The 20,237-nt window shown below is 41.7% G+C and overlaps 1 protein-coding gene across 3 annotated transcripts; it reads left to right on the top strand.

Annotated features, from left to right (window-relative positions):
* The first annotated feature begins 141 nt into the window (after positions 1-141).
* palb2 (partner and localizer of BRCA2) lies at positions 142-18,844 on the top strand. 3 transcript variants are annotated; one of them, XM_061770294.1, is made up of 14 exons: positions 144-295; positions 554-646; positions 2,493-2,552; positions 3,745-3,859; positions 5,284-5,675; positions 6,803-7,364; positions 9,546-10,348; positions 12,035-12,190; positions 14,012-14,094; positions 14,175-14,324; positions 14,773-14,889; positions 14,991-15,078; positions 16,156-16,355; positions 18,417-18,844. In XM_061770294.1, the coding sequence occupies exons 2-14, from the start codon at positions 566-568 to the stop codon at positions 18,664-18,666; spliced, it is 3,057 nt and encodes a 1,018-aa protein (XP_061626278.1). In that variant the 5' UTR covers positions 144-295; positions 554-565; the 3' UTR covers positions 18,667-18,844. The 3 variants fall into 3 exon arrangements, 2 of the variants coding, with proteins under 2 accessions (XP_061626278.1, XP_061626279.1); XM_061770295.1 differs by having other exon boundaries at positions 216-339; XR_009788102.1 differs by lacking the exons at positions 14,012-14,094; positions 18,417-18,844 and having other exon boundaries at positions 142-295; positions 14,129-14,324; positions 16,156-16,206.
* Positions 18,845-20,237: the final 1,393 nt, after the last annotated feature.

Below are 20,237 nucleotides of genomic sequence, written 5' to 3'. Positions count from 1 at the left end.
TATAGTTAATTTGTATGGTACTTAGTTTTTTTCCCCTCTTCATAGCATCTTGTGACTAAATAATTAGAAAATGAATACGTATTTTTCCCAGTATGTGTCGTATGACCTGTTGTTTTTCAAAATACATTTATTTTGCACGTTTTCGCAGTCCCGTGTTCATGGCGTTCGAGTCATCGGAGTTTGACTGCTTTCGCCTGTATTCAGCGAGCAGTCGCAGGAATTTGGAATGGCATCAACAGTCGCGTCATCGATCGCCAACCTCCATGGAGTTAATGGAGTCGCCACAAGAGTCAGCGTATGTGTTTGGATAACTTTGTCGGCGGTCACTGACAGCCAAAGGTTGTTTATAGACACCTTTGACGTATATCGTTGAAATGTTTTTGTTTGTATTTACGACGTGAACGGTAGCAAACAGCTTCCATTTTAGCTAAGCGCCTAGCCTTAGGCGCTAATGCGCTGTAGCCTAGCTTAGCTTTACGTACCCTAAAGTGTATTTTTTACATTTTGTTTTATTTTGCATTATTTACATGTGTGTGTGTGTGTGTTGTGTTAGTGAGTGAGCAGGATGCAGAGCAGTGCCGTTGGGGATGTCCTGCATTGTGAGGAGCAGCTGAGGTCCACACTCTACTCCGATGACAAGGACGATGTACCGTAATTCTTTATTTATTTGAACATAATTATCAAATAAGAAAGAATAGAAAGGACAAACAGCGAAAACTATACAAATAACTGTTTAAAAAGGAGTATTAAGACGCCTAATCTTATTATGCCCTACCCCATCCATCACTTCTTAGATAGAATACTTACATTATATAACGTAGAATATCCACATTTCCAATAATTCTTTATTCTTAACTTTGAAAATAACATAACAAATATAAGTCTCTGCAATGTTGTACAGAAGAAAAAGAAAAGAACAGTTTAGAATCAAGAAGTCCAAAATTTAATCCAGAAGATATTTGGTAATTTGCAAATATAATTCCTTTATACATTTTTTTTTTTTTTTTTTTTAATAGAGCAATATTTTTTTCTTTGCTTCATTTTATCTTCTAGCTTCTAGCCCCAAGGTGTCAAATTCATGGCTGGGGGCCAGATCTGGCCCGCCACGTCATTTTATGTGGCCCTCGAAAGCAAATCATGTGCGTCAACTTCATGAAAATACCAAAATTGACATAGTCAGTGTTGACAATGACATATCATTGTGAACAAAAATATTTTTCTGACTGACGACACACATGAAGATTTGCCAATGGGTCACACAGCAGTATAGCGGCAACTGCTGGCGTGGTGGACTTACTCGATGTAAATTTTTTTTGCCTCAAGTATCGGTGTCTGGTATCGGCAACCTTCACAGCCTGATACCTTGCAATAAGGCTGATATCGGCTGGATAACGATACATGGTATCGGTACATGCCCATCGGTAGTTCATCATCATAACGGCCGTCTGAGGGACAAAAATTAGTTTGACCTTCCTGATGTAGCCCATTCTGCACAGTTACTCCATAGGATGATATTCTCCTGAGATTTGTGCGAGCATAGCCCATATCAAAGTTACAGTTACCTCTTAAATTATATCCCTTATCCTTCCCAGTAAATACATTTGGAACGTGACTTGGGAGTTTTTGAGTCTTTGCACGATACATAATAGTCGGACCAGTTTCAATTTAAATAAGTCGAATCAACATGAAATGCTCAACAACACATTTTTGATAAGTGTGCAGTGAACCCTTCTTATTAGCGGTGCCCGCTAATAACAAGGGTTCACTGCACATGGTTGACCCGATGCGAATAATAGATGCCCCCACAAATATTTAGAATTTTCTAGAGGAGAGTTCGCCAAAGAGGAGTGTGATGTAATTGTGCGAATGCTCATCAAATTGTTTGGCAGAAACCCTAAACGCTTCCTATGAAAGTGGCCGAGAAAGTGGCTTTGATTTGAAAAAGTCCCCTGTTAGGGCCATTTGGGTGTATTTTTGGACTCTTCCTGTACAACACTAAGATGGCACAGGACTGCCTGGGTACTAGAAAAGTTGTAACTGGGGTCATGGAATTATGTTGAAGTGACACATCTGTTTCACATCTTTGTATGTTGGGGAGGAGCTAAGTTTAGTCTGGGTTGTCAGTGGAAGTTCTGGAGAGTTCAGCGCATGTGTATGTTTTTGTTTTGGTGAAACCATATCTGCTATTTATTTTAAAGGTAATGTCTGAAGATGAGGTTGAACTGATCTTAACATGTTTTAGGGTCATAGTTTGTGGTATATTCAGGTTTAAAGTATTACTAAAAGCAATTATAAACATTTGTAAGGGGGTGCAATTAATTGTTTATTCGCTATTTGCGGGTCCCATGAATAGCGTTATGACTACTCTCTTAAACCACTGAAGGCATCAGTATAGTAAACAGCAATAGCCACCACTGGTGATGCAATTGAGAACTGTATTATGTTAATTTGATGTCATGATTTTTCTCGTTCTTCCGTTTTCCTCTTTGCAGCTTCGGAGGAAGTTGGCCCAGCTCCAGCAGGAGTATCTCAAGACAGCCCAGAAACTGCAGGTAAAAACAATCCCATTGTTTTTTTGATGTATTGATATTAAAAGAAAAGTTATTATTTATTTATATATATATATATTTTTTAACTATTTAAAAGAGGTGGTCCTGTTTCCAGCCCCCGTCAGACCCCAACCCTTGCTGCCAATGCCGATTTCAGAATTTGAGCCAAGAGTCAGTACAAAAAAAGAAAGCAGGCCATAAAAAAAATTTAAAGCAAGGATTGTATTTTCACTAGTGGAGGCAGCACTTCATACACTTCTCAGTTAGTGGAGTGGTTCCATGCATGTGGTGCATCCAGTAGACACATCACCCAAAAAGTAAAAATCAAATCTCTACATCAAGAACTTTGCCAAGGATTCAAGTTAGTGTTGCTTATCAAAAGCTACTGCTAATATGCACATTCAACAACACTGCAGCTCTGATTAGCTTTTGGCTTTTGAGCTGTTGCTTGGCCCGATTTTCTTGTCTTGAGTTTTGATCAAAAATGTTATTTACATGCGCTTGATGGTGGCAACGAACTTCACCGCTGTTTATTGCCACTCCCAGTAGTAAAAACGAAACATAAAACAAAATAATTACACACGTATTGAACCAAAAAAGTCTGTTAGCTCAATGCTAAATGCCATAGACGGCGGGCTAACAAAACTAGTACCGATTTCAACACAAAACAACACAAATGGCAGCAAAACATGCAGACTGAACATACAAAAATAGTCAAAGGCGTATATTGTTTATCCACTGCGAAAAACGACTTATTGCAGCTTAGTTGTGACCGTCTTCTGTTTCATCATCAAATCTCCATATAATATGTCTGTATATATTATACTGCCCCTTAGCAGCAAAGGTGTGCACACCAGATGGAGCAGCACAAAGTCCGTTGAATTGAAGCATGAAATCATGATGTACACACTGTTTAAACGTTGACATTCTATTTGATTATATTTCTGTATGTTTTTATTATGTACAAAATACCGTTGAGTGCAATTTATTTTAAAAAATGTATTGGTGTTCAGGGGGGCTTGAACGGCTTAATTTCTATTGATTTCAACGAGGATAGATGATTTGAGATATGAGTGTTTTGAGTTATGAACTTAGTCACGTAACAATTTAAACCAATAAGTAAAGGCACCACAGTGTGTCCACTTTAAGTCAGTCAGCCTTGTTCTCACACAAGCGTGTACATTTGTGTTGGCAGCGTGCTGAGCGACTGGAGGCGGTGCGGAAACACGTGAGGAACGACGGCACTCCAAAGCAAGACCAGCACCAGGACCAGACAGAGCCAGAGGGGACACCTAAGCCTACATATGGAGGTATGTGAAAAACAAGAGGTCATTTCAAAAAGTTAATTTTGCACAAATGTCTAGTCCATGTGGATTAATATAGGGACGCGGGGCCTCATGTAAAAAAAAAAGGTGAGTACGCACAAAAACGTGGCGTACATTATTTTTCACGGCAAAGTTCAGATGTATCAAGAGTGAAATGATCGTGGAAATGTGCGGTGCCTCACTCCAAATTCATGGTGGCGCACGCATGTTTCTACAGCTGTTGGTGCTTTGACAACACTTACAGGTGATGCTGGGAAACTGTTAGAATAAATCTGCACATCAGAGACACATGAACAATTCGCACTGATGAACAATTAATGCCGGGCAACATTGCCTCGGAGACATCATTACCTTGCTCATTTTCCTTTTTTTCCTGATCATGCAGAGATCGGGATCTCAGGTGCAGGGTTCATTTAAATATGATTTGCATATTTAAATGCAGGAGTGGACAGGGAGGCGTCGGCTCCTCCAACGTGCGCTCATTTCCACGTTGATTGGGATGTACGAAGGAAATGTGCTTGGATTAATGCGTACGCACAGATTCATACATCTGGATATTTTTGTGCGTACAACGTTTTCTGGATTTGAGCGTACGCCATGTTTCAGTAGGAAATCCACGCAACACTAAATTGGCAACACTGACTCTGCTTTTGTAAACTAGCATTGAACTACGGAAAACGCTGCACATATTGGTTAAAACAAATTGTCCTGACAAACTTTAATTAATTAATCAAATCAACCCGACATTTTCGGAATTTTTACTTTATTATTGTGGTTGTAGTTTACTGTACTGCATCACAGTGAATGGTGTTTTGTAGGGGTGGGTGTCCTCGTTTATCGCCAGGGTTACGTTACAGGAAACCCCAGCAATGAATGAAATCTGCAAAAGAGCGACTTAGTATTTAATATATGATTATATAACTTTATAAGGTTCATATATCCAATTCATTATGTGATACTTTGGAGAGGTGCAGGTATTTAATATGTCCACTTGAGGTCACCATCCCCACACTCTACAGAAGCAAAGGCTAGGGTGCTCTGCTTGAATGTCATGCACAACAGCCCATACGGACATGGTGTGAACTAGGGCTGTACGATATTGTGGGCGGAAAATGATATTGTGATATATATATATATATATATTTTTTTTTGTTTTGTTTGTTTTTGTTTTAAACATGCAATATGTATTGTGATGGGAAATAATACAGGATCAGTGTTAAGAAAGTTCATTTTCTACGTGAACTAGTTCAAAGTTAAGTTCAGCATTCCATTTTTTTTTCCATATTGTATGTTGCTGTTCTTAACAATACCCAGCCCTAGTGTTTTGAATATTATAATAAGGTCACCACAACATCATATACTTAATATTTTGACTGGTGCCTGTATAACACCGTAACAACTTTCATCAGGTCCCGCTGACTCCAGCAGCTTGGTCAGGACTCTGCTTCCGTCCACGCCGGAACCGGACCTGGTCCGCCACAACCCGCCCTGCGTTTCCAGAGCGAGCCCGGCCTTGCGCCTGCGCTCCCGCCGCAGCCGCATGCGCTGGCAGAGTCACAGCGAGGAAGGAGGAAAGGTGCAAGGCGATGCGAGGTTTGCAGATGAAAGCCAAAGTTCGGGATCGGCATCGCCCTCTCTGCTGCTCTCGCACTGGAATGTTCCGGCCCTCGAGGATGAGAAACAAGACGGGAAAAAGGAAGCAGAGGTGCCAGACGGAAACAGAACTGAGAATCACACTGTGGGAGGAGATGGCGGACACGTCACACTTGATGAAAAGAGTCATGAAAATTTGGAAAAACAGGTATGCTGCAAGAACTTAAATCTAGCCAAGATGAAACCCAATCAAAGCAAATAGGTTCTTATTTTTTTGTCTGCCAAGGTATTTCTTCTTAACAGGCAGTTATTGTGTTAGAGAGTTTACTTTTGGTTCCGGTACTGTATTTTATTATTATTATTTTATTTTTATTAATTTTTTTTACTTGATGAGGTATTATAACTTGTGGATGGAAATTTTATTACTGTTATGAGTAAGTTTGGCTTAAAATAAGAAATACAGTAAATCGCCACTAATGGATAGTTATTGACACTCCCCACCCCAAAAAAAAACAAGAAAAAAAGAGTAATGAAATGAGGAATATGTTATTAAGCAAAATGATCTTCCAAGAGAACAGGAATGTTGGACTTGGTAGGATTTCTTAAATATCTTAAAAATACATGTCTTGTAAACTTGACACAGAGAAGGCTGTTAACAACCGTGCCAAATTTAAGGGAAAAAAATCAAGTACGGGTATATAAATTGAGGCTTAAAAATCATGAAAAATCAAGCAATTGTCTCCGCTGTCAAACGCTGTGGTCGTGTCCTCTGAATTAATAGAAATCACACCCTTGCTCAACTGTCAATCAAATACAGTGGAACTTCAGGTTATGAATTTGATTCATTCCGTGACCCCGTTTCCCATTGAAATGAATGCAAATGAATTACCAAATGTGTTGGGCTGAGCACAAAGACAGTGAACAGGTGAATAATAATAATAATAATAATAATACGTTCCCCCAAAAAATGTGAAAAGGTGATTCGCAAATGCTGAACCCCAAATATGCAGGCTTTCACTGTACAATAAGTTGATGGGTTGAGGTGTTCCCCTGCATATTTGCGATTCACTACTTGCGAATTCACCTATTTGCTGAATTTTTTCGCTCAGGCCAAAGCCTTCATAGAAAAGTAGTGCTTTACCTTGTGGCATCTTGGTGCTAAGGTACATGCTGAAGTGAGTTGAGGAGCTTCATGTAGACGAAAGTAGTGCTTCGCTGCTATCATTTATCAGCTATAGGCAATTATGGAATTTTTTTACTGGGGGGGAGGGGGGTGTATGGGGTGGTATGTTGTATAAATTCACTAGTATTAAAACATTGGTGTTCCTTCTTTAGGCTAGCTACTTCAAACCTAGTTTTTGCAGCGTCGAAACAATAGCAGGAGGGGAAGGAGATGGGAAGAGACTGTTGGAGTGCTGCAACCTGGTGGAGGGACTACCTTTCCCTGCGGAGTACTACATCCGCACTACCAGGAGCATGGCTCTCTCACAGAGCCAGCCGGACCTGCGGGCCGTCATCCATACCCAGCTGAACCCGGGACGACCTCGCCAGAAAAAAGCCAACCCGGTCATCTCCAGTGAGCGTTCCAGTCCGATGTCCATCGCTAAGACCCCCATGAAAGCCGTTTCGCCCCCTAGAGTCACTCGTCTGAGGAAGGGTCAGAAGAGCCAGAGGGGTCGAGGCAGGGGGAAGCCTCGGGTCCAGAGACCCTCACCTTCTCCTGGCCCGTCGTCTCGCCATGAGACAAATTCTCCAAAATCCCACTCATCTCCGGAAGAGGTTGAGCCGCCATCCGACGATCCCAAGGCCACGTCGCCTGACACGCAACCTTCTTCCGGGGCCCAGAAGGTCTTACCGATCTTTTACAAGATGGTCAAGTCCACTCCTGTGGCCTCAGGTAAGACTTGCATGACACTGTGTATACACTGTGTGGAGAACACTGGAGCACTTCAATATCAGTCATCCATTTTCCATAGCATAGCTATAATGTTCATGTTCACAAGGAAGCTGGCTCAAAGACACAGCCACTCACTTTTGTGAACATCAAAGACAATTTAGAGACTTATTCTTATTTTTTTTCCAAATAATCAATGATATACTCTCTGACGAACCTAATGTATGTTTTTTGTAAACATGAAAGGCAACCTAGTCTTCAAAGACTCAAATGGAGCTGATTTTTACAACATTTAAGAACATTTTGTCTCAACTAACGGAGCGTCTGTTTTTGTGAAAATCAAACAAAATTGGGTCTTCACAGAACCTACTATGCGTGTTTTTGTAAACATTGAAGACAATTTTGAGTCTTCAACAAAGCTAATGTCAAAGACTGAATCATGTTTTATGTTTACGGAAACATAACGTCTTGAGTGAATCTAACGTACTTGTTTTGTAAACCCCTTCCTTAATAAAGCTAACATATGTTTAAAGACCATTTATAGTCTACAAACGTAACTTGTGTGTTTTTGTAAACATCCAAGACAACTTTGAGTATTAAATTAACCTAGCCTAGTTTTTTTCTTAACATTGGAGATAATGACTCGTCGTAAACATCGAAGATGATTTCATCTTCAGCGAACTGATCGTACAGTACATGTACGTGTTCAAAAACATCAAAGATCTTTTTGATTCTTCAGTAAACCTAGCGTACACGAGTTACTTTTTTTATTTTTATTTTTTGTAAATTGTCTTTTTTTTTTTTTTTTTACTGATTTGGGAAAATTTTGCATCGTTGAATCAGAAAATGACAACTGTTTCGCTTGTTCAGGACAGTTAACAGTTCATTAATCAGATGTTACAAACTTTGCATCAAAATTGTCCCAAATCAGCGAAAAAATTGAAGACAATAATTTTGTTGTTGACCAGTGTAATTCATGCAGAGAATTTTCAACGAGCTTAATGTACATTTTTGTAAACATCAAAGATAATTTAGGGCGTTCAATGTGCCTAACGTATGTGTTAACGTGTACTCATATTTAGTGAAGACAGTTTAGTCTTCAATGACCTTAATGTATGTGTTTTATCTCAAAGTCAAAGACATGTAAACATCTCAGTAGGCATGTCACGGCAAATTTTTTTTAAAGATATCATTTCCCAAAAACTAACACGATAAACAATAATGGTGTTGTTTTTTTATGCCTCTGAAATCATGAAAAAATAAGGCCCACCCTCGAGCTGCAAGACTGTGGTTGGTCCGCAGAAGACGAGCCCTTCATCTGTCAATCAAATATATGTTGACGTTCGCTGTAGTCAACGTGGGTTATGTCACGCACTTCCGGTTTTAACGGCTGATCCACTCCACGCCCAATGACTCTATGATTTACAATTTAATCAAGGCACACCGAAAACTTCAGCACAAGAGTCATTGTTTTATTTAACTTGCCCTGAGAGCTAGCAATTGTATGTGCCCATCCTGTGTAACATTTACATCACTCATTGTGATGTAAAGTTGCTACGGTGAAATTTTAGCTCAATGTTTAGCTTTTTTTTTTTCTTTTTTTTTCTGTCATCGGCTCTTGCGTTGCTTTGAAGACTAAAATAAACACTAAAAAAACATCAGTCAAAAGTGCAACCAACTGTTTGCCTTGTTAGCTGCCTCAATGTTGGCATAGACGTGTTTTTTTGTTTCACTCACCCTATTGACTGAGAGTTAACTTCACTGAAGCTCTGCGCGGTGTAGGCTGGGGCTCGGAGCACATCGTGAAAACCTCCTTTGCACAATATAATCTTATTTCACTGAGGCGACTGGTCATTCATTTTAACAAAGGTAAGACTGGTTCGCCGCCATCGTTTGGCACAAGCACGTCTTTGTGTGCGTTCTTCTTTGTTGGTTTTCGCCACTTCTTCTTCGGGTTTGCCGGACTGTAGGCATCGAAACTGGTAGCCGAAATGTATAAATTTGAACGATTTTGGGAGAACCGCAACGTTAGTCCCGGTTCCAATTGGTTCTCGATTCTCGATGCCCAACCCTACTAATGTACGTGTTTGCTTAAACAAGACAATTTTGAGTCGAAGGTTAAGTACATTTTTTCGTAGATGTTGGAAACAATGTTAGTTTCTTTTTAAAAATTTGTCCTTACAGGTTCTGAAAAGTGGCGTTCCCTCCTCCTGCCCTCTTCTAAGCCCACCCCCACTCCATTACTTCCTCCCCTCTCGCAGCTGGCTGGCGACCTGTTGCACCTGGACCTCCATCAGGACTTCCACTTGCCCGACGACCAGTTCGCCTCCCTGAAGCTCAGCAAACTTCGCCAAGTGGCTGTGGAGTCCAGAGCAGAACCTTTTGCGTCGCTGTGCCACAACACGGGTGGTGTCCTGCGGCATCCTGGAACTCCGGTGACTACTCTCAGTGTGCCGCTCAGCCTCACACCCATGGCTGGCAAATCATCCAGCCAATCAAAAGACGATGACTCCTGGAACACGCAACTCACTGGAACCTCACATTTGGACCCTCCCAGCATATGTCAGAGCCCAGAGGAACAAGAACTGAAGTGTGGGGACCGCGAGCGGGAGGTTCTTCCCTGCCGTGATCTCCCCCGAGAGGAAGGCCAGGAGGAGAACAGGCTTAAAGACTTGTTTCCCAAAACGGTCAAAAATGAGCACAGCGTCAACTCTCAGCTGCGACTGAGCCCCCCAGTGGCCTCTGCCCCGCTGCACCCGCCCTCATCCACCTTCCCCTCCAGTCCAGTGCTGCCCTCCCTGGGGTTCACCCCCCTTGCTTCATTGCCAACTGCCACTGTCGTCCCCTCTCTCAGCCTTCCACCCTTGCTTAGCCCCTCCACCCGGACCCTGTCCCCCCAACACCTCGCCGCTCTCGACACACCTGCCCCGGCACCTGACGTCCAAATGCTGACAGCGGTGGAGGAGCACAGAAGCTGCACACTGAAAGTAAGAAACTTTTAGCATGTTTTGGGTTAGCTTGGATCTGGTGGTAAATGGTACAGTGTTTCCCCACTATTCACGATGGACAGAGACATCCATCCATCCATTATCTGAGCCGCTTCTCCTCACTAGGGTCGCGGGCATGCTGGAGCCTATCCCAGCTGTCATCGGGCAGGAGGCGGGGTACACCCTGAACTGGTTGCCAGCCAATCACAGGGAACATTGAAACAAACAACCATTCGCACTCACAGTCATGCCTACGGGCAATTTAGAGTCTCCAATTAATGCATGTTTTTGGGATGTGGGAGGAAACCGGAGTGCCCGGAGAAAACCCACGCAGGCACGGGGAGAACATGCAAACTCCACACAGGCGGGGACGGGGATTGAACCCCGCACCTCAAAACTGTGAGGCTGACGCTCTAACCAGTCGGCCACCGTGCCGCTGGACAGAGACAGTGCCACAAAATGGTGCCAAAGCACTACTTTTGTCTAAATAAAGTTCCTTAATTCACTTCAGCCTAATTCCTTAGCTACAAGATGGCGCCAAAGCAATTACTTTTATATTAGACAGGGCTTTGGACTGAGCACAAAACATGAGGTGAAATTTCCAGCGAATAATGGAGGATAGGTTCCTGAAAAAAAATGGGTGAAAGTGCAAATATGCAGAAAAATGCTGTACAGCAATCTAAGGTACGTTTTTGTAAACATCAAGTACAATTTAGTCTTCAATGAGGCTAGCGTACATGCCTCTGTACGTATCCCCATTGTGGTACTCATAAATCTCATCTTCGCTTTGTAAACATTAAAAACAATTTTAAGTCTTCAACGCTTGATATTAGGGCTAGGCATTGTTAATATTCTAACCATTCAATTTCGATTCTTTAGGGTCGCGATGCGATTTGATATTGATATAAGTTGTTACGATATCGATTCACTAAGGAGTAAAAATATGCAAATAATTCAGAATAAATTTGTACAATTTTGAAACATTTATTTGTTATGCCATGTAAAAGTATGTCGTATTTTCTAAGCAGTAAAACATTTGAAAATAAAAACTTGCACATAACTTGTTTGTAGTGATGCACCGAAATGTGGCCAAAATGTTTCAGCAGGAAATAGCCTCAAAGGGCATTTTTGGTTTTAGAGCCAAAGACTTCTGTCATCAAAAGAAAACGGCTGAAATAACATTTTGTGTATTGATGCTAACTCATAGCTTTGCCGTTGCCGACACGCGAGCTTGTACACTCCATAGTTAAGAAGTATTTGCTATGAACAAGTAATGCCCATTGGGCTTTGCTGACTATGTAGTTGAATTGACTGGCAGCAAGACTTCGGATGTCATAATTTCCGCCTCCTCTAAATGGACCAAGTCTCAATACGAGCGCTGCAGAAACACCACTTCCAATACCCGAAACATGCTTCGGAAACTTTGCACCTCTCGTAACATCTCTACCTAATATCATAAATGCCCAATTCATTGAAATGTTTTCGGAAAATAAGCCAGAACAACAAATTCAACAAAAAAGAAGTTGCCTCGATTCAACCTTTGTGGATTACCATGACCTGAATGGCTGAGAATCTACACAGATATAGAAAAAAAACCATTTTGCGCACACGGGTATTTAAAAAAAAAATTATTATTACTGATATTGTGACAGTAAGTAAAAAAATTTTTTGTTGGTGATGTGTCAGGCCCCGGCAGGAGGTGTTCTGGTGGACGCATGCTGCCTGTTGGACTCGGGCGGCCACTTGTGCATTGCTGCGGCGGGAAAGTGGGCGGTGTGTTTGTGGAGTCGTGCGTCGTCATCAAGCGATTGGACCCTACGACACACGTGGCCCTTCACTGAAGTGAGTGTTGTAGTACTTAAGTCATTGTAGCAATTCCCTTACTCACAAGCCGCTTCACACTCTGCATTTCGATTAGAAATTGGCACATAAAGGCTTCTTTGTACTCGCGCTGACGTCACTGCGGCTATCCCGCGCGCAGTTTGCCTTTATACTCGAGTGCAACCCACGCACGCTGTTTTGAAAATGTGCTGCAGTTCTCCTCCAAGTCGGGGCTGTCACTACGGCTGATATTGGCAAGGACATCACAGGGTGGAGTTTCCTCTGCATTTTATGGCCATTTCCGGTAGCCGGTATGTGGAACCAAGGGGAAAGCTGAGGACGTCATCAAAGCATGCGACTAAAACGGATGAAGCACGAGAGATGATCTCCGCGGCATTCTGCGCGCGCCGACAATTTGTGCTGATCCCTGATGCAGTCCCACTTACACCTTAAATTCCTCTGTCACACCTACAGCACACCTCACCACTGTTCTGCTGCCCTCATACATGTCCTGTATTATTCTATCATACTATCATACATGCAGTACCACAGTTCCTCTCTGGGTACTCTGACATAGGCTTTCTCGAGATCCACAAACACACAAGGTAGCTCCTGCTGATCTTCTCTGTACTTTTCCATCAACACCCTCAAGGCAAATAATGCATCTGTGGTACTCTTTCTGGGCATGAAACCATACTGTTGCTCGCAAATACTCACTTCTGTCCTGAGTCTATCCTCCACGACTCTTTCCCATAACTTCATTGTGTGGCTCATCAACTTTATTCCTCTATAGTTCCCACAGCTCTGGATATCACCCTTGTTCTTAAAAATGGGCACCAGCACACTTTTCCTCCATTCCTCAGGCATCTTCTCACCCACTAGAATTCTGTTGAACAAGCTGGTCAAAAACTCCACAGCCAGCTCTCCTAGATGTTTCCATACCTCCAAAGGAATGCCATCAGGACCAACTGCCTTTCCATTTTTCATCCTCTTTAATGCCTTTCTAACTTCCCCCTTACCAATCATTGCCACTTGCTGTTCGGGTACCACGGGGCAATGGTTGTTGTACGCTATGTTGAACAGACGCAGCTTCCTATGAGCTAGGGCTAACGCGCCTAAATACGATCCCAAGCCGCTGAGGCAAATGTTCGCTTCACGTCCGGTGTCAATGCGGCATAAGTCACTAATCATCGCCTCCATGGCGGCCACTAAGCTGCACTTCTGACAAGTATTGTTATCATGTAGGCAGGACGAGGCGTAATTAACAGGAGAAAGACGAAGATGCTGTGCTAATTGCTAATCCATCGTGACATGAAGTCGCAGAACACCCAAATAAGTTATACAGGGTGATACAGTACACTTGTCACCTAGGTCTGGCTGGAACTGGGTAATAACAGGCAGTCACCAACTTTGACAAGCAAAATGGCGGGCAAATTAATAAGTGTCGAGAGAAGACAATAGTGTAATAAAGAATAACACTAGAGGACCGATACCGGAAATGAATTAGTAGTTCGCTACGTCACTTGAGCAAAGGGGCCTATAAGTTTAAAAGTGCATGAATATCATAAATATTTATAATATAAGACAACCTTTATTAGTCCCACAATTTGGAAATTGGAATCATTTCAGCAGCAATAGTAGATACACACGTGTGCGAAGACTGTCTCATAACGTCTTTGCTAACAACCAGGCTAAACTTAGCTCCTCCCTAACCTAAAAAGGTTGTCTATCATTTGAGATGTATCACTTCAACATACAGTATTCATGAAGGGCTTTGGTGGCATATTAGGGTGTTTTAAAAAGTCTGGTTCATCATCTTGTTGATGTTGTTCGTCCATGTAGCCGGTGATCAACATGTTTTCCGTCCCGGATGCCGCCGGCCTCATGTGTGTGACTCTGGGTCAGCTCGAGATCATAGAAGTGAGGTAAATGACAACCCGATTTTTCCCCTTTGCCCAGTTTTATTCATCTTTGAGACATTCCCTGACGTCCAACGTGTACTCAGGGTGCTGTCATGCTGTGGCAGCAAGCCTGGGCTACTGCTTGATGGTGGCGTCCAGGCGGCTGTGGGCGTCGCGCAGTCCAGGGTGGTCACCTCCTCGTACTCTGCGTCTGGCTGCACGCTACAGGTGTTCACACTCTCAAACGATGGCAGGTAAGTCAGATCATCCAACCTCCTGTATGCATTTTTGTAAACATCCGAGACAGTCCGGTCACCTGCAAAGCTAACCTACTTGTTTTTGGAAAGATTGGAGGCAATTTAGTCTTAACAAAGCTAACACTCAAGTTTTTGTGAATCTAATGTACGCATTTTTATGAATTCAAAGAAAATGTACTCTTCTACGAAGCTAATGTACATCACAAGCATATGAGGTAAAGTCTTTTTGTGAACATCTGAGACAATTTAGTCTCCAGCAGACCTAACGCTCATGTTTTCGTCCTCATCGGAGACCGCTTAGACTCTTCTGCGATCCTAACCTACGTGTTTTTGTTGAACATTCAAGACATGTATCTCAAAGTGCACTTTGTCCTATTGAAAAAACTAACACAAACAAATGTGTATTGTATAATTCTGTTGGTTTGAACCTTTCTCCTCTCGGCAGCACTTCCCGGTGCGTCCCTCTTGGCTCGCCCGGTGTTTGCGTTGGAGCGCTGGCTCAAGTGGATGCACTCCCCGACGCTCTGATCGGCACAGATGAGGGAGGACGACTCTTTGTTTGGTAGGATTAAACACCCACTGAACACGTCATTAAGTACCCCATCCAATGAGATTTAACAATATTTATTATGCTTTGTGTGTTTTTTTTTTAATTTTTTTTAGGAATTTAAAGAGCGGACACTTGCTGCAGAAAATACAGCTCAGTGACAGTTTGTCAAACACGTCCTGTTTAAGAGGGTTCTCCTGCAGTGTAAGTGTACATGCCCACAGGAAGTCTTCAATTTTAGTTTGAAGTGGCCATTTTAGAGCCAAGTTGACCATTTTCAGGGTTTCTCAAAGACCACCTTGTCCCCGAAGATTTTGTCCGATTGCTGCCAAATTTGAACCTTGTATACTGGACAGATGGATGACAAAATGTTGTAATGGCTTTGAGTTTTTGTTATTGTGTGTGGGTGGAGCGTGGCAGCGAAATTTAATGACTCACCACCATAAAACACCGAACTCCAATGAGTCAAGTCCACAAGGTCCCAAAATAATTCAGCCGCTCAAGCCAGTTTCACTTTGCAGCCTCAAATTTGTTATACATGTTCATCATGATTACACACACAAAAGAAGTGTTTCGAAGCCATGTCCTAAAAGACACAGTAAGTCTGCCATTTTAGAAGTTTAATGACAAACCATAAAACGAAACTTTTTTTTTTTAGTTTTCCAAATTCAATTTGCAATTTGTCCATGAACATGAAATTTGATGGCACGGTGGGGGACTGGTTAGCACATCTGCCTCACAGTTCTGAGGACCGAGGTTCAAATCCCGGCCCCGCCTGTGTGGAGTTTGCGTGTTCTCTCCGTGCCTGCGTGGGCTTTCTACGGGCACCCCGGTTTCCTCCCACATCCCAAAAGCATGCGTGGTAGGTTGATTGCAGACTCTAAATTACTTGTAGGTGTGAAAGGTTGTTTGTTTTTATCTGCCCTGCTATTGGCTGGCGACCAGTTCAGGGTGTACCCCGCCTCTCGCCCGAAGATAGTTGGGATAGGCTCCAGCATGCCCATGACTCTAGTGTGGATAAGCAGTACAGAAAATGGATGGATGTCTATCATGAGTAAACGCACAAAAAAGGCTCCAAAATCCAAAAGACACTATGCTTTAAAGTGGCCATTTTAGAGTAATTTTGGCCATTTCCAGGGGTCCTTCCAGACAAACACATCCTCAAGATTTTTGCCTGATTCCTACCGAATTGGAAGCACGTATACTAGACAGATGGATGAGACTAAAGTGGCAAATATTTGAGAACTTAACAATTGTTCTCTTGTTACTTTCTGTGCTCAGGGTGTGTTGTTAGTCCTCCTGCAGCACCTGTCTCTGGGCTGCCACCAGGACGAGAAAAACAAGAGCAAGGATGAAACGTTCTTCAAGCAAGAAGAAGAGGAGAAGAAGTCGGTGCTCTTCTCCTTGGTTGCGTTGAATCCTCTCACTGGTAAAAGCGTCCTGGCAGCGCGTCTGGACCCGCCCACGTCCTGGTCGGGAAGGTGAGCTAATGTTTTTTGTTAGCCTTCCAGTTGGCTTGATATTGACCAGCTTTTTGTGAACAAATGACTTTAATTTGGATCGTCTGTGACCGGTGTGGTGCATTTTGAGTCGGTGAGTTTGTGAGGATGTAATTGTAGGTCACTACGCTAGCTTCACATGCTAGCTAGCTAACTGCCAGCTGGCTAATTAAAGATGTGTGCTGGGAGGGTTTTACATTTATTGCTTTTAATGTACAGTGAAATGTCATTATTCGTGGCGGCTAGAAGACGTGCACGTTTCGTGTAGTAGAGCAAAAACTGTAACTTCCATCAACATCCCAGGCTAAACTTAGCTCCACCCCGACATACAAAGATTTTCGTCTCTCAGTCGAGATGCATCACTTCAACATAACAATGACTACTTTCCTATTAGCCAGGGCTTCTCGCCATCATCAAAACAGCAAAAATATAGCTGAGGTGAGGTTCCACAGAAAAAAACGCAAATAGGTCAATCTGGTTCACTGTATCCAGTATATTGTCTTTTTTTTAATATTCAACTGTTTATAATTTTGATTGTACAGTGGATATAAAGTCTGCAGATCCCTGTTCAAATACACGGTTTTTGTGTTATTAAAGAATGAGACCAAAAGAAATCATTTCAAAACTTTTTCACCATTAATGTGACCTACCATAATTTCTTGTGTATAGTACACATTTTTTTTGACCAAAATTTCAGGAAAAATTGAGGGTATGTATTATACATTGATGTGAGAAAAATTACTAAAATTTGTCAGCCTGTTATTGCTATGTAAGAGTACTATTTTCAACAGTGCAATTAAAATGTTATACTTATCATTGAGCATTGCTTTGAGTCAATCACCGTCTTGGTTCTTTGCTTATTTGAGAACTCGAGTAGAAATGGTGAAGAAGCAACACGAACGTCAGCCAATTAAAAATTTCAGAATTGAACTAATTTCCTCAGCACATGTGCAGAACATTTCTTTGAAAAATATAATAAAATACAAATTACTCTGCAGCTAATACTTGAATTGTTTAGCATGGATACCAGCAATTCTGGGGTGCTTATTATACTTAGGTAGAAGGAAAATTCAGCTGGTTAAGTACGATTTTGGGGGTGCATATTAAACTCAAGAGCGTATTATACACGGGAAATTACAGTATAACTTGTACAACTCAATTAAAAAAAATGTGAAATCTTTACAAGAGGGGAAGAAAAAATAAACAAGTGTGATAATGTGGTTGTAAAAGTATGCACACCCACTTATATAACTGGGGATGTGGCTGTGTTCAGAAATAACAAATCACAATCCAAAAAGTAGTCAGTGATAGCACCAAACATTCAGGCTTCTGCGAGAGAGCACAAAAATGTCAGGAAAAGCCTACTAGAACATCAGCTTTTTATTTGGGGGTTATCAGGTGCACTTCACAGGGTGGCATGTGTGTGCTGACTCCCATTATACATGAGATTGAATTAGAAGCGCAACAGTCAAATTAATCAACTATTTTTGATAATCAATTAATTGTTTAGAGAGCTTGTTTAACTTAAAATTGTCCAAATCCTTGGAATTTCAGCCTCAGACATTTGTATTTTTGCAAACATCTGCTTTAACTTTGGAAAACAATTATCTACATTTTCGCCAATTTTCTGATGTGTTACGGATCAAACCAATAACTGAATCATAATCAGTTTATGTTTGTGCCTTTTCTGCGCTGTTAATTTGGAATAATGTCCTGTTTTTAAGTAAACGTATGGAAATAAAAAATTTTTTTATTTGATTTATCGATTAATTGGAGAAATAATCGACAGATTAATCAAGTACTAAAATAATCATTAGTTGCAGCCTTAGTTTGAATGTGATTGGTTCATTCTGAACACAGTCATCCCTCGTTGAAAGAGGGTGCACACTGAGGCAACCGCAGTAGATGAGTTTGCGAATGTTGAATTGTAAATCTGTGGGGGGTTTGCTGTAATAATTTCAAACTGGTTAACTTCTGTGCAGTTAATATAGATGTGTTACGATGGCAGTTTTGACAATTTCCGATATGTCTCGCTTCCCGCAGGCTGTGCGAGGCTGACGCCAGCAGCGCTGCGGTGGCGGGCCTGAGTCAGAGCGGCTGCGTGTGCATGTGGCAGCTGAGGCGGCGGTCATGTGACGGCGTCATGGTGGCGGTGGCTGCGGCCCGTGACTGTGAAGGCTGGCAGCTGGCTCGCTGGGCAGAGGGTGGCGCCACACTGGTGATGGGCCACCAGAATGGTGACATCACCTTGCACTTTGACCTTGCCACTCAGGACCATTTTATGGGATTTTAGTCACACTTGCTTGAAGGTTTTTAAAGCGCTAGTTTCACACTTGCACTGTATTGGACTTTGAAGTTGACTGCTGTACACTTTTATTACCATGCCTCTGACTTGAATGCTTGGGTTTGGTTCAAAAAAAAAAAAAAAAAAAAATTGTAATTTGTATTAAACGTTTGTGAATTTTGTTAAACTTTTGGTCTCTTACCTTAATTGCTTTATCATTTTACATTACATTTATATTAATATTTTTTCTAATTAATTTCAGTGAGGTAGTTAAATATTAAATATTTTTTCTATAATTTTCATAATTGAATTAAAATGTAAGATACTTTTGAATGTATTGAAACATAATAAATACAAAGTATTACTTTTTTCAGATTTTAGTAAAATCACTACTTCTTGGGCTCCTATTTGTCTTTCATTCTGTTAGGAAGTTAATTACGATTGTTAATCTCGATATTTAAATACAAATAAAATATGAATCTGTAGGAAAATAATACACTTATATAATTTTGTAGTTTGAAAAAAAATCATCATATTTTTATGTAATATTCAAATGTTAAATATATAATGGCGGGACGGTGTACGACTGGTTAGCACATCTAGCTCACAGTTCTGAGGATTCAAATCCGGCCTTGCCAGTGTGGAGTTTGCATGTTCTCCCCACTACTGCGTGGGGTTTCTCCCGAGTACTACGGTTTCCTCCCACATCCCAAAAACTTGCATGGTAGGATAATTGAAAACTCTAGATTGTCTGTAGGTGCGAATGGTTGTTTGTTTATACGTTCCCTATGATTGGCTGGCGACCAGTCCAGGGTGTACCCCGCCTCTTGCCCGAGGTCATCTGGGAAGGCCGCAGCACCCCTGCAACCCTCGTGAGGATAAGCAGTATGGAAAATGGATTTTCTGAGCCGCTTCTCCTCACTAAGGCGGCGGGCGTGCTGGAGCCTATCCCAGCTATCATCGGGCAGGAGGTGGGGTACACCCTGAACTGGCCAATCGCAGGGCACATACAAACAAACAACCATTCGCACTCACATTCACACCTACGGGCAATTTAGAGTTGTCAATTAACCTACCACGCATGTTTTTGGGATGTGGGAGGAAACCGGAGTGCCCGGAGAAAACCCACGCAGGCACGGGGAGAACATGCAAACTCCACACAGGCAGGGCCGGGGATTGAACCCCGGTCCTCAGAACTACGAGCCAGACGCTCCAACCAGTCGTCCACCTTGCCGCCATGGATAAATATATAGTAATTTATTCATTTGTACAATAAAAATATTGGAATAACTATATACTTCATATTTTGTATGTACAGTATTTACATATTTAAAAGAATGTAACGTAAAAAAATATAGACATTACATATTTAATATTTGTATTTTAATAATTTATAATGAAATAATAAAATAGTGAGGATAAGCAGTTTGGAAAATGGATGGATAGATAGTAAAATAAAAATGTACATACCTATAGACACGTGTATTTGTACACATAGATATGATAGATATAGACACAAAAAACAATCAAAAGTATGAAAAAACTTGGATTTGTGTTTAATACATGTTGTTGCAAGTGTA

The sequence above is a fragment of the Phyllopteryx taeniolatus genome, chromosome 4 (assembly GCF_024500385.1).
Source record: "Phyllopteryx taeniolatus isolate TA_2022b chromosome 4, UOR_Ptae_1.2, whole genome shotgun sequence".
In the NCBI taxonomy this organism is placed as follows: Eukaryota; Metazoa; Chordata; class Actinopteri; order Syngnathiformes; family Syngnathidae; genus Phyllopteryx; species Phyllopteryx taeniolatus.
This window is presented reverse-complemented; position numbering and strand designations above follow the sequence as displayed.

Coding starts and splice junctions, on each gene's coding strand:
- palb2 (XM_061770294.1), top strand. CDS start 566: ATGCAGAGCAGTGCCGTTGGGGATGTCCTGCATTGTGAGGAGCAGCTG. Junction 7,365..9,545: donor GTCCACTCCTGTGGCCTCAG/GTAAGACTTGCA, acceptor TTGTCCTTACAG/GTTCTGAAAAGTGGCGTTCC. Junction 15,079..16,155: donor TAAGAGGGTTCTCCTGCAGT/GTAAGTGTACAT, acceptor TTCTGTGCTCAG/GGTGTGTTGTTAGTCCTCCT.